This window comes from Phocoena sinus, chromosome 4 (genome assembly GCF_008692025.1).
Source record: "Phocoena sinus isolate mPhoSin1 chromosome 4, mPhoSin1.pri, whole genome shotgun sequence".
Taxonomy (NCBI): domain Eukaryota; kingdom Metazoa; phylum Chordata; class Mammalia; order Artiodactyla; family Phocoenidae; genus Phocoena; species Phocoena sinus.
Genome location: NC_045766.1, coordinates 22745220 through 22761223, shown reverse-complemented (window position 1 = coordinate 22761223; position 16004 = coordinate 22745220). Strand labels below are relative to the sequence as shown.

Genomic DNA, 16004 nt, shown 5'->3' with positions numbered 1-16004 from the left:
AGGTAAGAAAAGTTGGTTATCTTCATTTCATAGCCACTTCTTGTTATCCTGTTTATTCATTTCTTCTTACCTACTTCTATTAGGAGTGTGAATCAGTACAAGCGCTCTGTGAGAAAATTGGTAATACCCATCAAACCCCTTAAAGTAATTTACAGTCTTTCACCCAGTGGAAACCGTTCCAGGATTTTGTCATTAGAAAAGAAAAGATTTGAGTGTAGAAGTGCTTATTACATAATAGTTTATTAATGCAAAATATGGAAACTGTGGAAATATCCATTTATCAGGAAATAAAATATGATACATCCACACAGTGGAATATTATGCAGTCATGATTGTGTTTTAGAGAATATTTATTGAGGTTTGATAATCTTCTTCCTTTTTAGTCTTCTGGTCAGAATGGCATTCATGATCCAGATTTTTTTTTTTCTTTACATCTATATTAGAGTAAAAAACATTTATTGATAGTTGTAATGTATCGTTTTATAGATGAGGAAATGGGGGCTTGAAAATGTTAAATGAGGTGCCCAAGTCATGTGGCTAGTAAGTGGCTGAAGTAAGATTTTTATTTATTTATTGGCTGCATTGGGTCTTCATTGCTGAGCCCGGGCTTTCTCTAGTTGCGGCGAGCGAGGTCTCCTCTTTGTTGTGGCGCGTGGACTTCTCATTGCAGTGGCTTCTCTTGTTGTGGAGCACGGGCGCTAGGTGCGTGGGCTTCAGTAGTTTTGGCACGTGGGCTCAGTAGTTGTGGCTCATGGGCTCTAGAGCGCAGGCTCAGTAGTGTGGCGCACGGGCTTAGTTGCTCCGCGGCATGTGGGATCTTCCTGGACCAGGGCTCGAACCCGTGTCCCCTTCATTGGCAGGTGGACTCTTAACCACTGCGCCACCAGGGAAGTCCTGTTGTATACTTTTTAAATACACAGTGTATATATTTTTAGCAAAGTTTTAGGTTCACAGCAAAAGATACAGCTGTTTCCCATATACCCTTTGTGCCCACTCCTATGTGAGTTTTTTTTTTCTTTCAGTTCTTAAAATTGCTGTAAAATACACGTAACAAAATTCACAGCCTTCGTCATTTTTAAGGATGCAGTTCAGGGGCACTGAATATATTCATAATGTGGAGCCATCTTTAAGACAGTCGTTTTAAAGCCTTGTCTGATACGTCTGCCATCAGGACTTTTTCAGAGACAGTTTCTGCTGATTTCTTTTTTCCCCTTGAGTTGGCCATAATTTCCTGTTGTGATTTTTCGTTGTTGAAAACTGGGTGTGTAGATCTAATAACGTAGTAACTCTGGAAATCAGAATTTCCCTCGTCCCCAAGGTTTGCTGTTGTTTGTTAACTGGCTTTGTTCATTTAAAAAAAAAAAAAAATTGTTGTGGGCTGTCACTGTGCCAAGGATCAGCCTGAGGTGTAAACTTAAGGTCTGCTCAGGTCTTTTCTGAGCCTTTCCCTGGGCGTGTGTGGTCACTTTCTAATTTTCCCAGATATGCAATGTCCTAGTCTTTAACGTCTGGCTGTGGAAAGGGTAAAAAGAGAAAAATGAAGGAGGGAGGGAAGGCCAGGAGTCCTTTCAATCCCCTGGAAGTCACTTCAGCTGGAGGGGGGCTGGCGGGGGGCTGGGTGGAACGATGTGAGGAGTTACAACAGCAGTGCTGCCCACTTCTTTGTCTGCACCTCTGTGAGCAGAAGCAGCAGTCCCCAACCAGGACACGGATGCCTGATATTTGGAGACCGGGCCCTTTTTGCCCACCCTGGCTCCCACATGCTGTGTGCAAACTGCTCCAGGAACAGTGTACAGCTGCCAGCCACATGGCTGGGGTTGGGGGAGGGGTAGCTACTACGGCACCATCAGCTATAAATTGACCAAAATTAGCTGAAATTTACCATCCAGGCCTTCCTCTGGAAGTTGCAAGACTTCCTTAGACTCCAGAGTTTCAGAAGAGTTGTATGAGACAGATTCTGCCAGTGCAATTGTTGCCCAGGTGAATAGATGGATTCCTGATGCTTCCTATTCTGGCATCTTCTCAGAATCCTCTTTCCAACATGAATTTTTAGGACAGAACGGCAGCAATATCTCTGGCATGTTTGGAAAACTATTACAGAAAATTGTGGATTACTAACGGAGAGGACAGCTAGTTGATGGTAATTAGTAATGGAAAGTTATTATAAAAATTCATCTGGGTCTAATCATTAAGAGTCTGGAAATCGGGCAAAAGCAGATAAAATTTCTTCTGCTGTCAGTGGAGTTCTTTTAACAGATGGGAAGCGACTGAAGGTATTTGATCAGTAAAGGACACTTATTCATTCATTTATTTGTTTAATAGGTATTGTTTGAATATATACTGCGTACGAGATGGTTTTTTAGACAGGAGGGGTACAGGGATGGAATGGGAGGGCTGGAGAGCCAAAAACCTGTTGTGGAGGAATTCACAGACATGTAACTTACAAAGGAATATGATGTGGAAATAGGAATATGGGAACTTAAAATAAGACCAGGTCTGCTTTAGGGAATTGGGAATATCTTAATTGAGGAGGTAACATTTTATGGTTTTGGAGGAATTCTAGTTTACCAGGTGAAGAATATTGAGAGCTTAACAGTAAGGTCATGGGCTGCTCAGGGAATGGTAAATAATTCATGCCTCTGGAGTTGTGGGAAATAGACCTTGAAAAGCAATTTGGGATCTGATCATTAAGGGTGTAGTGTGATTTATTTGATGACGGAACCATCAGAGGTTTTTAGGCAGGGGAACTGAAATGACTTTATTTTTTTCTCATCTCGAATAGTTTAATTGGCATTAATGAACTAATATTTGACATAAAGAACAATACTAGATTTTAGTAAGCCTTTTTTTTGTGTGTGATACGCGGGCTTCTCACTGCTGTGGCCTCTCCCGTTGCGGAGCACAGGCCCTGGATGCGCAGACTCAGCGGCCATGGCCCACGGGCCCAGCCGCTCCGCGGCATGTGGGATCTTCCCGGACCGGGGCACGAACCCGCGTCCCCTGCATCGGCAGGCGGACTCCAACCCCTGCGCCACCAGGGAAGCCCTTAGTAAGCCTTTTGATTACATTTACTCATTGAATTTATATCTCTGATTACTATCCATAGACTTTAAATGTGTGGACTTTAAGAACTGGATTAGAATCATAGTTCTACCATTTTGTAGCATTTATACAAGTTATTTGATGTGGTAAACCTCCATTTTCTCATCTGAATTATTGGGCTTCTTAGTTTCTGGGCACTATTGACAGGGGGGAAGTAATGAGATTTCTGTTGAATGGGGAAGAAATCAAGTGAGACTCTCCACTGGATGTAATGTAGTCTGAGTGTACTCTACGGACTGGTTGAAGGCCATAAAAAAGGTGTGCATTTAATCTACAAGAGACAGTTAGTTCTAAATAGGTTTTTGTATGCTTAAGGATTTGGAGACGGGAACCACTGAAGGTTTTTAAGCAGGAATCCATATGATCCGGTTTTTCCAAACTGCTTCAGTTGTATCCCAGTATAATTATTAATAGTGTGCCCCCTTTAACTCTCAATGGTTAACCCAGTGTGGGTAATAAATTTTGTGGCCAGTCACCTTCTAAAACAAAAATATAGTAAGAACAGAGAGCCGTGGTTGAGCCATTTAGAATACAAGTAATGAGAAAAAAATAAAGGAACCAGCCTAGAAGGTTGGAGTGAAACAGAGAAGAGTCTTTACAAAAATCTTTACAAAAGCCAAGAGAGGATAATTTTAATGGTATTAAGAACGTGAGATTTGTGAGGTCAGCAAGGTCAAATTCGCAAGGTTATGGAGCATGAGTGTACATTGATTTTTTCCAAGTAGAGCTCCTTGTCTACTCTAGACAGTAGAGTTTCATTTGGGCACTTGGAGAGAAGCCAAATTGGGTCGTTTCTTTGAGGCTAAGGACTCTGCCCTTTATTTTTATATCCCTAGTGCCTAGTACAGTAGGTATCATGTAGGAGGTACTTGGTGCTTTTTTTAAGAATTGAAATATAATTAATAGTTTGTAAAAAGGTGAGAGAGCAGCTATGGATATCACACTTTCAAAAAATTCCGTCAGACGGAAAGGAGGATGTTTTTAGTTGGGCAGCAGTTAGAAAGGAAAGATCTCTGCATCTTAAACGTTAAGATGAACTCAGTGAAGAGGGAAAAATTAAAGTTTCTGAAAAGGTAAGGAAGTTTGAAAGCTAAAGTTCTTGCCGCTTAGGGCAGAGTCTATTACAAAGTGAACAGTGTGGCCTTAAAGAGATAAGTGGATAACATACCCTCACCTACCCTCCAATCCCGCCCTCCAACCCCGCCCCCAACCCTTTGATGATTTAGGAATATTCTAATGAAAAGAGTACAGACATCAGAGTCAGAAAACCTACAGCCAAATCTTGACTTTACTTTTTACTAGATTAGTGGCAAATCATTTACTCTCTTATATTTAAATGATTCACCAATACTCATGCTTTCTCCACTGTAACATATTCTTTCTCTAGGGCTGAAAATCTTTGGTCTAAAGTTCTGTCCCTTCCTAACTTGTGAGGGCTTTAGTGAACTATGGCTGTCCTCTCTAGCACCTTTGGTCTCTTCCCTTTCCATAGATCCTTCTCTGAGGTACTGGCAAATGCCTCCCTCATCCTGGAAAGCCTTCGCCTTGATTCATTCGGCTCCGCTAATTCAGCTGTGACTAAAGCACGCAAAGGGATTTTGGTAGAAGTTTAGAAAGGGGCCAGATTGAGGAAAATTTAGACAGCAGTCTTAGGTCGTTTGCTGTTATTGTCTAGACCAAAGATGTTTAATAGCACTTTCTGTGATGATGGAAATGTTCTGTATCTGCAAGCTGTTAGCCACATGTTGAGGACTTAACATGTGTCTAGTGCAACTGGGAATTGAATTTTTAATTTTATTTAAATTTAATCAGTTTAAATTTAAATAGCCGTATATGGCTAAGGCTACCAATGTTGATAGTGCAGCTCTAGCCATCAGGAGGTCATCAAAAGTTGTATTTCTTATTTCTTTTGTTTTGTTTTTTAAATAGGGAAATGATGTGTGTTTTAGAAAAAAAAACAACTGGAAACAATGTGGTCATTTGGATGGTGAGGAAGAGGCAAGAATAGAAAATCACTTTCTTTTCAGGATGATGATGCCTGTAACAAGGATGGGGAATGTAGGAGGGTGAGCTGCTTTGGGACAGTAGACGTGGAGCTCAATCCTGCAGAAGTTGCGTTGACGTCGTGGGACTTGTAGACAGAGATGTCCAATAGGCCATTGCAATGAGAGTTTAGAGCAGAGAAGCCCAAGACTAGAAGTATACATTTTTGTAGTCGTCTACATAGAGGTGACAAAGCCGTAGAAATGGGTAATGTCCTCCAAAGAGGAAATATAAATCTTGGAGAAACGAGCATCAAGGGCAGAACCTTGAAAGATGTCTACATTTAAAAGGTAGAGGAAGAGGAGGTGCAAAGGTGAAGTTAACTGTGGTCACTATGCTATACATTAGATTCTCAGAACTTATACATCTTATAGCTGGAAGTTTGGATTTAGATTACTTCCATGTCTTAGCTATTGTGAATAATGCTGCAATAAACATGAGAGTGCACAGAAAAATACTATATGATATTTTAAAGAAACCGACACTTACCCATGCAAGTAGTAGCAGGAACTCTTTGCTTTAGGCATAGCCCTCATCAGGGAGATTAGACATTTTACTTGGAAATGTGAATAAGTATGTACCTCATGATATGGATCTGGTAGATAGTTATATTTAGCAGGCATGGGGCAAGTAAAAACTATTATTGTGCTATCATAGTGTAATTTCTGCCTATAGAATCACAAATGTATCTGTAAAATATGGTTAATCTTTGGTCAGATGGCCAATAGACATAGCAAACCCTAGTCCAAATAAGTTAGCTTATAAACTTGGGGAAGAGAATGGCTTGTCCCCTTTGGTGTTTGCTAGATAATCAGTAGTTGTAAATAATATAATGCTTAAGTAGATTTTCTTTCTTTCTTTTTTGGCAACTCTGTGTGGCTTGCAAGATGTTAGTTCCCTGACTGGGGATCGAACCCAGGCCCCCTTCAGTGGAAGTGCAGGATCTTAACCACCGGCCTGCCAGGGAATTCCCTTAAGTAGATTTTCTATCTAAGATTAAGGAGAAATTGTTTGGGAGAACCTACATAAGATGCATTTTATTATGCCAGTGGGAAGACTCATGAACTTCCCCACAATGTGTCGTACACTCATGAAGGCGTACAGAAGGTAGTGATCAAGCTGCCTGCTGAGAAAGGCTTGGGAGTAGATTGAAGAGCAGTGTGAATGTGAATGAAGAATTTGGGAGTTTAAAGGGGGCACTGGCAAGGAAGGGAAACAGGGACAAGTAAACATGGTAGAGAAGGGCTTAAGGTCAGATCTCTGGAGCAGACAATAAGGAGCAGGTCAATTTGCTGCCTAGCTCAGTGCCTGATGCATAGTAGGTGCTCAATAAGTATTTGTTGAAGGAAAGATGAATGATGGTTAGGGAGAAAAAACATTGCTCCTGCAGGACCAATGGAATCCTACTTTGGCCCAATGTTATTTTATTCATTACTTGACCTCAGGCATCACAATGTCTTCCTGACCTTGGGTTACTGTTAATTTATTGTTAGAATACATACTAACTATTCCGGGTAGAATATTTGAACATGTAAATCACTGTCCAGCCCTGGGGGCGGGGGAGGGGATGCCCTGCCTACTTCCTACTACTAGTAGTAGTAGGATCGCAGTGCCTGAGTTATTAGAAAGTTTAATTTCCTTTTAAGACTGTAGCAGAGTAGGTATGACAATATCTAGACCCTGAATATCCTGGCCTTGGGTGACACGAGCGATCACTTCTGGCTAACCTCACAGGTTAGAGGTATGTGCATGTTTACTCTGTGTGGTTTCTGGTAAGGTGATCAAGAATGGTGAGAAGCAGGATAGGGAGATTAAAATTATTTCCAAATGTGGGTATATAAACAGATGTAACCATGTTAGATTTTAATACACAAAACTGATTGGATGCTGGGTAATTTTCAAGTTTCTTCTTTTTTTATTAAAAACTCCTCTGAAAACTGATAGTCCACAAAACCTTAGTGTATAGAATTTTAACTGATTCCTTTACTCAGATATTATAGTGACCTCATTTGATATTGAAAACAGATTTTAGAATCTGAAAAGATACAGAGCCATAGAGGTTGTATTTTCAATTTTAAGCTAATATGTACTTGCAGCTCAATTTAATTTATACCCTATGCTATATTATTTTCGACATATCTCTGTGTGTATATAAGTGTAATATGTGGTACATAGTCTGTTTACAAAGAAAAACTTGACTAAGAAAAAGCTCTGTTTGATCTGTTTCATTCAGTATATGTTTATTGGGGTGTCTAACAGCCTCTGTTTTAGCCACTGGGGATACAGCACTAAACCAAGCTCAAGATCCTTGCCCTGCTGGAGCTGTTGTCAAGACATACTTTCAGAGAGGAATATTTCAGATTAGGTGGTACCTAATCAAAGAAGGAAAGGTACCTTATTCATCCAGGAGAGTTACACTTTCAGGGAACTGAGATATAAACCACTGAAGGCAGGGATTTTCATTTGGCTTTTGTTCACTGCTGTATCCACAGAGCCCAAAATAGTGCTTGGCTCATATGTCCGTTGACTGAAGCGTTTATTGTTTTGAATTTGTATAATCAGAGACATGTACTTTGATAAATGATCTTTACACCGAGCTGGTTGAAAATTTTATAGTCTCCTTTACCTTATTTTTATGTTTGTTACCTACTTTTTCTTTCTCTTGGGGCCCATTGTCAGGATGCAGGAACAGCTTATTAATATTAATAATTAGTCATATGGTAATCTGATATCGCAAAGGTTAGATTTGGAAAGGAATTTAATAGGTCATCTTTTGTTCAGCTTCCTGCCTAAGAAAAACCAAGTAAGATAATTAGGTATGTATTTTTAATTAATCATTTAAAAAACTAGGACAACATAATTGGGTTCTCTCGAGAAAATGGAGAAAGGTACTTAACCCTAGATACAAAGGTACTAACCTGAAAAAGTTAGAACTTCTAACTGTGTGGGAAAGTGAAAAAAATTCGAGCACCACTAAGCTGCTCTTTGTTGATATCAGAAATGGGCCTGTCATTCATTTTGGCATTGAAGCATAGCCTCCTATCTCAGGGGGCAGAACCAGGACTTTTTTTTTTCCTCCCAGAGGAGCTGGACAGTTATTACAGGTTGAAAAGCCTGACTAGTTTTTCAAGAGTTTCTCCTCCTTTTTTTTTTTCCCTCTGAAACTCATGGTGCTTTTGCTCTGCTTTCAAGATGCACTGAGGTCTCCTGCTTTGTGACTGCTTCGGAGCCCGCAGATACCCTGACATGTATAATTCGAAATATGCAGGTTTCATAAGTAAGTTCCATCTTGGTTTTTAGCCAGTTAAAATTCAAGTTATTTTTAGAAAAATGTTAGGGTGGAGTTAGGCATTGTATTGTTTCACCACTTTTATTTTAAGCCTATTTCTAAAACAGTCAGTAAGACCTGTACTTTGTTCGTTTTTAAGTGTCTTTGTTGCATTAGACAGTATTCATATGTCTTTTAAAAGCTAGTAACGAAACTATTTTCTTGAGCATCTTTTTAGTTTTACTGAGAAGTATTTTAAATTGAGTGTTTCTGAGCTCGATTGCTCATGTCTGACACAGTCTCAAGTTTCCACTGAATGGTAACAAAGACTGTAGAGTGTTGTTGGTACTGCAGTGAGAGGCATGCTTCATTAGACCAGGTAAGAGAGATCATTTTGTTTCTTACTGCTGGGTGCGTTTTTACAGGGTTTATTTTATATTCTTTCAACAGCAGCAGTGTTAAATTGATAAATAGCCTGGAGCACGCTGAATTCAAGACGTCCTTGCTTGTTGCAGACAGGAAAGCTACAGGGTATGGGGGTTGGGGTGGGGGGGAGGGGTAGAGTAAGCTTAGTTTATCACTGTTACTTATATAAATCAATTTAAATATAAAGATAATTCTGGAGCTCCATTTTCTCCGTGCAAGAACTAAAGAAGCAGTTAAAGAAATGAATAATATTAAAGGTACTTCGTGGTTCTTACTTGTGAGTGCAATTCAGATGTGAGTTTTTACTTTCATTTCTTTCCAGTAGTTCATAAAATAAGCTTTGCCTCTAAATCTGCATTTTTTTTTCCCATTTACGAAAACTTTGAAATTGTCAACAGCAAAATATGCTTCCTCAGGATCTTTGAAATAAACCTGACACGTACAAAAACATTTCAGCTTTTATAGCTGTTTCATTCTCTTTTTTTCCTAGTACATTTTTCTTCAAAGTATTTGTGCTTTGAAAATGTCAGCTGTATTCTAATGAAGCTCAGGCATTGTTTGCTCATAAAGGGGCCGGTGCATTCCACTGCTTTATGGTTTATTATGAGGCACAGTGTGAGAGTTTGGGTGGCACCATTTGGTGTCTGCCTCTTGGGGTAGTGACTGCCATTATGTTCGCGTTGGATTGGCAAAGAAAATATAGAGTGCAAGATCCTATATGAATCTGGATCCTGTGAAGAAAATCTTTACCATGGACAATAACTACGTGAGCCTGGAATGTGTGACAACTTGAGCTGATCACTTCAAGTATACTCTTGAAGCCTGTATTTTAGTTATAATTGATAGTCTCCCAGTAACATCTCTGGTTTCGTGATGTATGTAAATAACATTTACGCATTATTTGAACTGTAGTAAAGTGAATGTCTCTAGGTAAACTATGACATTTTAAATGGACACGGTACAATTTTCAATCATACATGTACTTTAAAAAAAAGTTTGAAGGAACTTAGTGTCGGGGGGAGGGGGAGTAGGAGTGGGAGAGGAGGTCAGGCAGAGAGGCTTTCTTTCAGTTGGGAAAGCCCTGATGAAGAGAAAAAGCAACAGATGTTTCTTCTGTTACAATTGAGGTTGTTTCATTCAAAATTCACAGTAGCTGGAAACGGGAGGGGCGGCCATAAATCTGACTTAATCAGTGAATAAAGAAAATTAGTCATTTCAAATTTATTCTTTTACATTCAGGATTTGAGAAACAGTATAGAGTAACATATTCTGAGTAACATACTTTTTGAAGAGGCTTTTCTTAATCTTAAAAATTTTATGTGTAATTAGTGGAAATGTGAGAAAGCTAATTTTAGTGCCTTTAAGTGATGGAGAAAATGATTATTAAGTCATAAAGAATACTAGGAAAAAAGCGAAGCCGCTACAAAATATATAAGGAATACTTAGGTAGCAAAAGTTTGTAATTACACAATAGGTATTAAGGCTCAAAATGAAATTGCAGTATGAAACATCATTTGCATTTAGTGAGAGACTATTTTATCTTCAGTGTGAAGCCATGAGACTTATTTCTAAAGATCTTTGAATAAGAAATGTGGGAGAAATATTTTGAGTTTAATTGAAATGATGTGTTGCAGTTTCCCTCTTTAAAAAAAAGATAGTAAGTAAGCTAATGGAAGGAGGGGAATGTTTATCTGTTGAAAAGAATAAGAAGAGCTTGGACGTGATATGCATGTAATGAAAGCAGTCAAAAAATAGTTCTTTAATTCGTGGAGTTCATAATGAGTAAAGTAAAAATCTGTCCTTTTACAAGTAACATGTAGAGAAGTTCTGTGCTCCCGTATACTGTGTGTTTATATACATTACAACTTTATGTATTTCTTAAAGTTAGCTCTTAGAAAACCAGTGCTGAGCGCTAGATCTTTCACATATTAGGCACTTATTAAATTTTGCCCTACCCTACACTGTAAAGTTAGTAATAACATATAATAGCCAAAAACTTCTTTGAACCGTAGTTCAAAATTTGCATATTGAGCAAATGTTAAACGATTTTCTAAATGTTTAGTTGGTCTAAGGAAAGGACTGGGAAAGATAGCAAGATTCAAGGAGGTTATTAAAAATGTCTCTTGCTCTGAGCTAGGATCTGTGGGCTTCCCTGAAGATTTTCTTTGCTTCAAATAATGACAATAGAATTTAGAGATTTCAAAACTTTTCAGATCATTGTTTGAGTTAAGATTGAGTTTAAAATCGATCTGTGTACATTTTGCTTTTTTAAGGAATAGCAGTATGGAGCATTTGAATTTTTTTCTAAGATAGCCAACTTACATGGTGGAGTTTAAAGTGGATTTACCAAGTTATAGGTTTGATTAGAGTAAGAACTTTTATAATTTTGACCAAAGAATGTATAGTTTTGATGGAATAGACAGTCCTAAAAAAAACTTGGTGACCTCACATGTGAAACATAACTTTGACAGCATCATAGATTGCAGTTATCAAAAATGTGTGTCAGTGGCTTCCCCAGTGGCGCGGTGGTTAAGAATCCGCCTGCCAATGCAGGGGGACACGGGTTCAAGCCCTGGTCTGGGAGGATCCCACATGCCACGGAGCAACTAAGCCCCTGCGCCACAACTACTGAGCCTGTGCTCTCGAGCCCGCGAGCCACAACTACTGAGCCCACGTGCCACAACTACTGAAGCCCGCGTGCCTAGAGCCCGTGCTCCACAGCAAGAGAAGCCACTGCAGTGAGAAGCCCCGGGCACCACAACAAAGACCCAATGCAGCCAAAAGTAAAAGTAAATAAAATAAATAAATTTATATTTAAAAAAGTGTGTCACTTATGATCATAAATGTAGGCATGACAGTACGTTACAGCATCATTAACAACGGTGCAGAAGTAATTGAGACTGTTAACCCTTCAGTTTAAGAGCAATATATTGGCTGAAAGAAGACTTCTGGAGTGAAGTACCTGTGGTTCCTGCCTTATATGTGAACTCTTTAGCAAAAATTGATGTCTGGGGCAATCTGCGCCTTCCCTATTCATTTTTCTCCAATTCAGAATACCCAGAGAGTGACCGATGTAGGCGTTCTCTCTGCCTTACATATTTTAATGCAGTTAGAAACTATTGACGGTGACCTAGAAATCTCTCATTTCTGGTGTGGAAGTCGGAAGATTTGCCAGACACCTACATTTTTCTGAGAAGAAAACCTTTTACGCCATTGTTTAGGAGCAGGTATGAGTGTTGTGCCTTAAGTGTATTATGAGCTAACTCTGTTTTGCAAGTGGCTCCAGAAACCGATGGTGTAATAGCATTCTTCCTTTCTACCAAGTTTTAAGCAACCAGTTTTCAAGTGAACTTTTGGGTCTTGACTCCAAAGCTGGAGATATCAGCAGGGGGCTTTGTTTTCGGCATTTGGCTCTCTCTTGCAAAGTTTGGCAGCTCTCTTGGCAATTTCTCTGACAGAAAGATGAAGAGACTTCTACCTGAGCACTTACTGTTTGCCAAGTAGACCCAGTAGAACTTATTTATAAAATTTAGCAGAATCTTTTTTTTTTTTTTTTTTTTTTTTTTTTTTGCGGTACGCGGGCTTCTCGCTGTTGTGGCCTCTCCCGTTGCGGAGCACAGGCTCCGGACACACAGGCTCAGCGGCCATGGCTCACGGGCCCAGCCGCTCCGTGGCATGTGGGATCCTCCCGGACCGGGGCATGAACCCGCGTCCCCTGCATCGGCAGGCAGACTCTCAACCACTGCGCCACCAGGGAAGCCCTAGCAGAATCTTTTAATGGGCAGGATTTTAGTACAAAAGCGTTTGTTGATACTGGTGTCTAAGATTTCCTGCTCTTGACAGTATGGTTTAAATGTAGCTTCAGTAATAGCTCTCAGTGGAACATATTATTGAAATACGAAGTTGGTAACAATGCAATTTTGAATGAGTTACTTAGCATGACCTATGGAATATAATGATCCCTTTTCTTATTTGCTAAGGAAAAGAACTGCCTTTGAAATTCTGATTCATGGGTGGTCTTTGGTCTTTTTGAATTTGTGTCCTAAAGTTTTAAATTTATTTTAAGAACGCACCTTTTAAACTCTGGATCTGTCTGTAGTCATTGCCACCTTTTGTAAATACTAGAAAAATAGCTTCTCTTGACTGTAAATTTAAAATGATTTATTTGTTAACACTGTCTGGGGCAGGGTACCGTCTCAGAGGGTAGTGGGCTTCTTCTTGAGAGTGATTTCCAATTCAGTGCCTTTGGGTGTTGTAATGCTTATCAGTTCCGACCCTTGTGGTTGCGCCCAGCTGCGTTGATCTCCTCTAGCCATTCAGTGGCTCTTGGTACCAGATAAAATGTGCTGCTTTCTGTTCACACTCTTTTTCTAGGCATGCGGACAGCGTCTGTGTGCCATCTGGCAAGTGTGTTGGCTGTGGTGATGGTGCTAAAAGTAGTGGTTGAAAATAGGCTAAACATTGAAAAGATACAGCATTTAAGAACAAGAGACAAAAATGATGATGATGATAATAATATAAGGGTCGCTTGGCCCCTTCTCTTTTTAAAATGAAAATAGAGGTAAGTGTAGTAGAAAGTCTACTTAGACTCCATTACTTCCTTAATTTGAACAGAGAGGAAAGGGGCACTTGTAGCAGCTTGTCCCAGTCCTGCTTGATCCTAATCATCTTCTGAGGCACTTGTTTAAAATATGCATTCCCACCTGGTTTCTTTACGTGTTTAGTGGAACCCAGAAATACGTATTTTGAATAAGAGGGACACTGCCCTCTCCCACTTTTGTTCACCCCCTTTGTATCCTATGTCTAAGCACATTTGGTAAGAATTACTGGGAAGGCGTGGAAGAACCAAGTTGTTTGAGGCCATATGGTGAACTCATTCAATTATTAATCAGAAGATAGAGTGTCCAAAACTGGGAAATTCTAATTAAGGAGGTGGAAGAGAAATGAGAAAATCAAGAATTAAAAGATGGTCCTTGTCTGAGCAGGGCAAATAGAAAAAGGACAAAAGGACATGTTTTATATAAAGATAGAGAAGCCAGTGAAGAAGCAGTAGGATCCAGCCTGTAGATGAGATGCATGTTTTTGGATGGACATCGACAGAGTATTGAAAGGGAAGGGTCCTACAAGAGAACCCCAGTGAGAATGGACTAAATGATTTCTAAGACCTTTTAGCTTTGAGGTTTGATGAACTAAATGAAAACAGTTATAATATTCCAGATACTAGAGCTTGAATTAAGGAGTTCATCTAAGAAATGAAGAAGCCCTGTTTAAATCCTGACATGTAGGAAGATGGAAAAGAAATGTTTTTCTCCTTTCAAGTTGAAGAATCTGGGGCATTTATGGTTCTGGATACCAGAGAAAGAGGGAGCTAGCTAATTGTTTTAAAAGGTGTCCTCCAAGTAAACATGCTTATGGAAGCCAAGAGAAAAGACTTGCTGCTCTAGGGAAAGTATGTAGGAAAGACTGACGTAAAAGATTTATTGACCCATTAGGAGTATACCCTGAGGGCTGTAGAACTGTTTTTTGTTATGGTCATTTCAAGGATCCTTTCTGTGGTTCTTTGGAAAGATTCTGGTGAGGTGGTCCACTGGGGGGAAATCACAGAAGTCCTGTGCTCTGACAGCTGCAAAAACATCCCGGCTTTGGCTTCCATGCCTGTGATATGTAGGAATGTGCATTTCAGATCTTCTGTCTTTATCTATGCGTTAAGGATACTTGATTTCCATTTTGGAACCACATACAGAGAGGGAGGTTCTAGAGGTCACTTTAACCATTATACTTTGGAGATATTATGAACTTTTATCTTCTGTTTCTCACCCTGACCATTTGCAGTGATATTGTCGTCACCCACGTTAAAGAGTTTAGTAATGGATGGTGGCCTTTGGATTTAATCTTGGCAACTTTGGTGAACATGATTGAGTACAGATGCAACAAAATAGAACATAACAGTGTTATAGGGTGCATATAGGTAATGCACATTATAGTAGCTAACCTCTAAATAGAATGAAAACTAAAAGAAAAAAAAATTTGAGTATATTTAAACAAAACCGAATGAAGTCACGGTGACTGCAAGGTTTATTTACCTTCAGTTCCCATTCCTGACATGCACCTTATACATGGATGTGCTGTATTTTACTATCTTACAGATTTGCTGTTTCCAGTTGGATATGTTGTCTTTTCAAATTAATTATGAGCAATTAATATGGGTTTCATTTATGAAGATAGTGCTGTTGATCTATTGGGCCTGAGTTATTTTTCAAATAAAGGTGATAGATATCCCCTGAGCCGTCATATTGTTCCGCCTACTTTACTCTCTCTTCAGTGACATATGTTGCTTTCTAGATGGCTGGCTGAAATTAGAAATATAGTCTGAAGGTTGTGGAATCTTTGCTCTTTGCAAAATGAATGGGCCTATTCCAGAACCGACCTGGGACTTGACCTCATTCGTACTGTATTTGAAACTGATGGATAGTCATCAGTCCATGACAGTCATTAACAGTCATTAACAAATAATTAAAAGGTAGTGTGGGAAGGAAAGGGATGCTTGACACTTTTCTTTTTCTGAGTCTCCCTATTCTCTGTTTGAAATGTTAATTGTGAATGAAGTGAGGCACGTGATACTGTCACATAAGTAGGCAGATCAGTGGAGCAAAGAGAAAGTCAATAAGGTAGACTTTCATGTTAGCGTGGGGGAGGGGGAGTAGATTACTTATTAAAAGTAGCCATTTAGGAAAAAGAAATTGGATCATTCGCTTCTCACATCAAATAAATTCCAGATGGTCAAGGATGTAAAATTTAAAATGAAGGCATCGAAGGATTATGAGAAAACATGGGGGATGTTTAATACAGTCTTTAGTATGTAAGGAATGATAAATAAATTCAAAGAACAGCATATCCAACTGGAAACACCAAACCTGTAAGATGAGTAAAACATAGCACACCCATGTATAACGTGCAGCTCCAGGGTGGGAAGCGAAGATAAATAAATAAACTTTGCAGTTACTCCGACCTCCTTTATTTTTATATTTAAACAGACTCACAGACCTTTTTAATGGCACTAAAGTCATAAAAGGAAAGAACTATGAGATGGACAGCATTCTTTTAAAATGTGGAAAGAAAATCGTATATAAAAGCCAAAGACAAATGTCAAAGGGGGAAAAATATT

The 16004-nt window shown here is 39.3% G+C and overlaps 1 protein-coding gene across 11 annotated transcripts in view; it reads left to right on the top strand.

The window, feature by feature from the left end:
• Positions 1-16004, top strand: part of TFDP2 (transcription factor Dp-2) — a 167411-nt gene that overhangs the window by 84242 nt on the left and 67165 nt on the right. Inside the window, exon 1 of one of the 11 annotated variants that reach the window (XM_032629720.1) lies at positions 8301-8422. The exons of 5 other annotated variants lie outside the window; for them this stretch is intronic. In XM_032629720.1, coding sequence (XP_032485611.1) covers positions 8392-8422 — 31 coding nt within the window. In that variant the 5' untranslated portion in view covers positions 8301-8391. Of the gene's footprint in view, positions 1-8300; positions 8423-8655; positions 8793-16004 lie in introns of those variants that run through there. 5 more of the 11 variants (XM_032629723.1, XM_032629724.1, XM_032629728.1 and 2 more) reach the window with 5 other exon arrangements.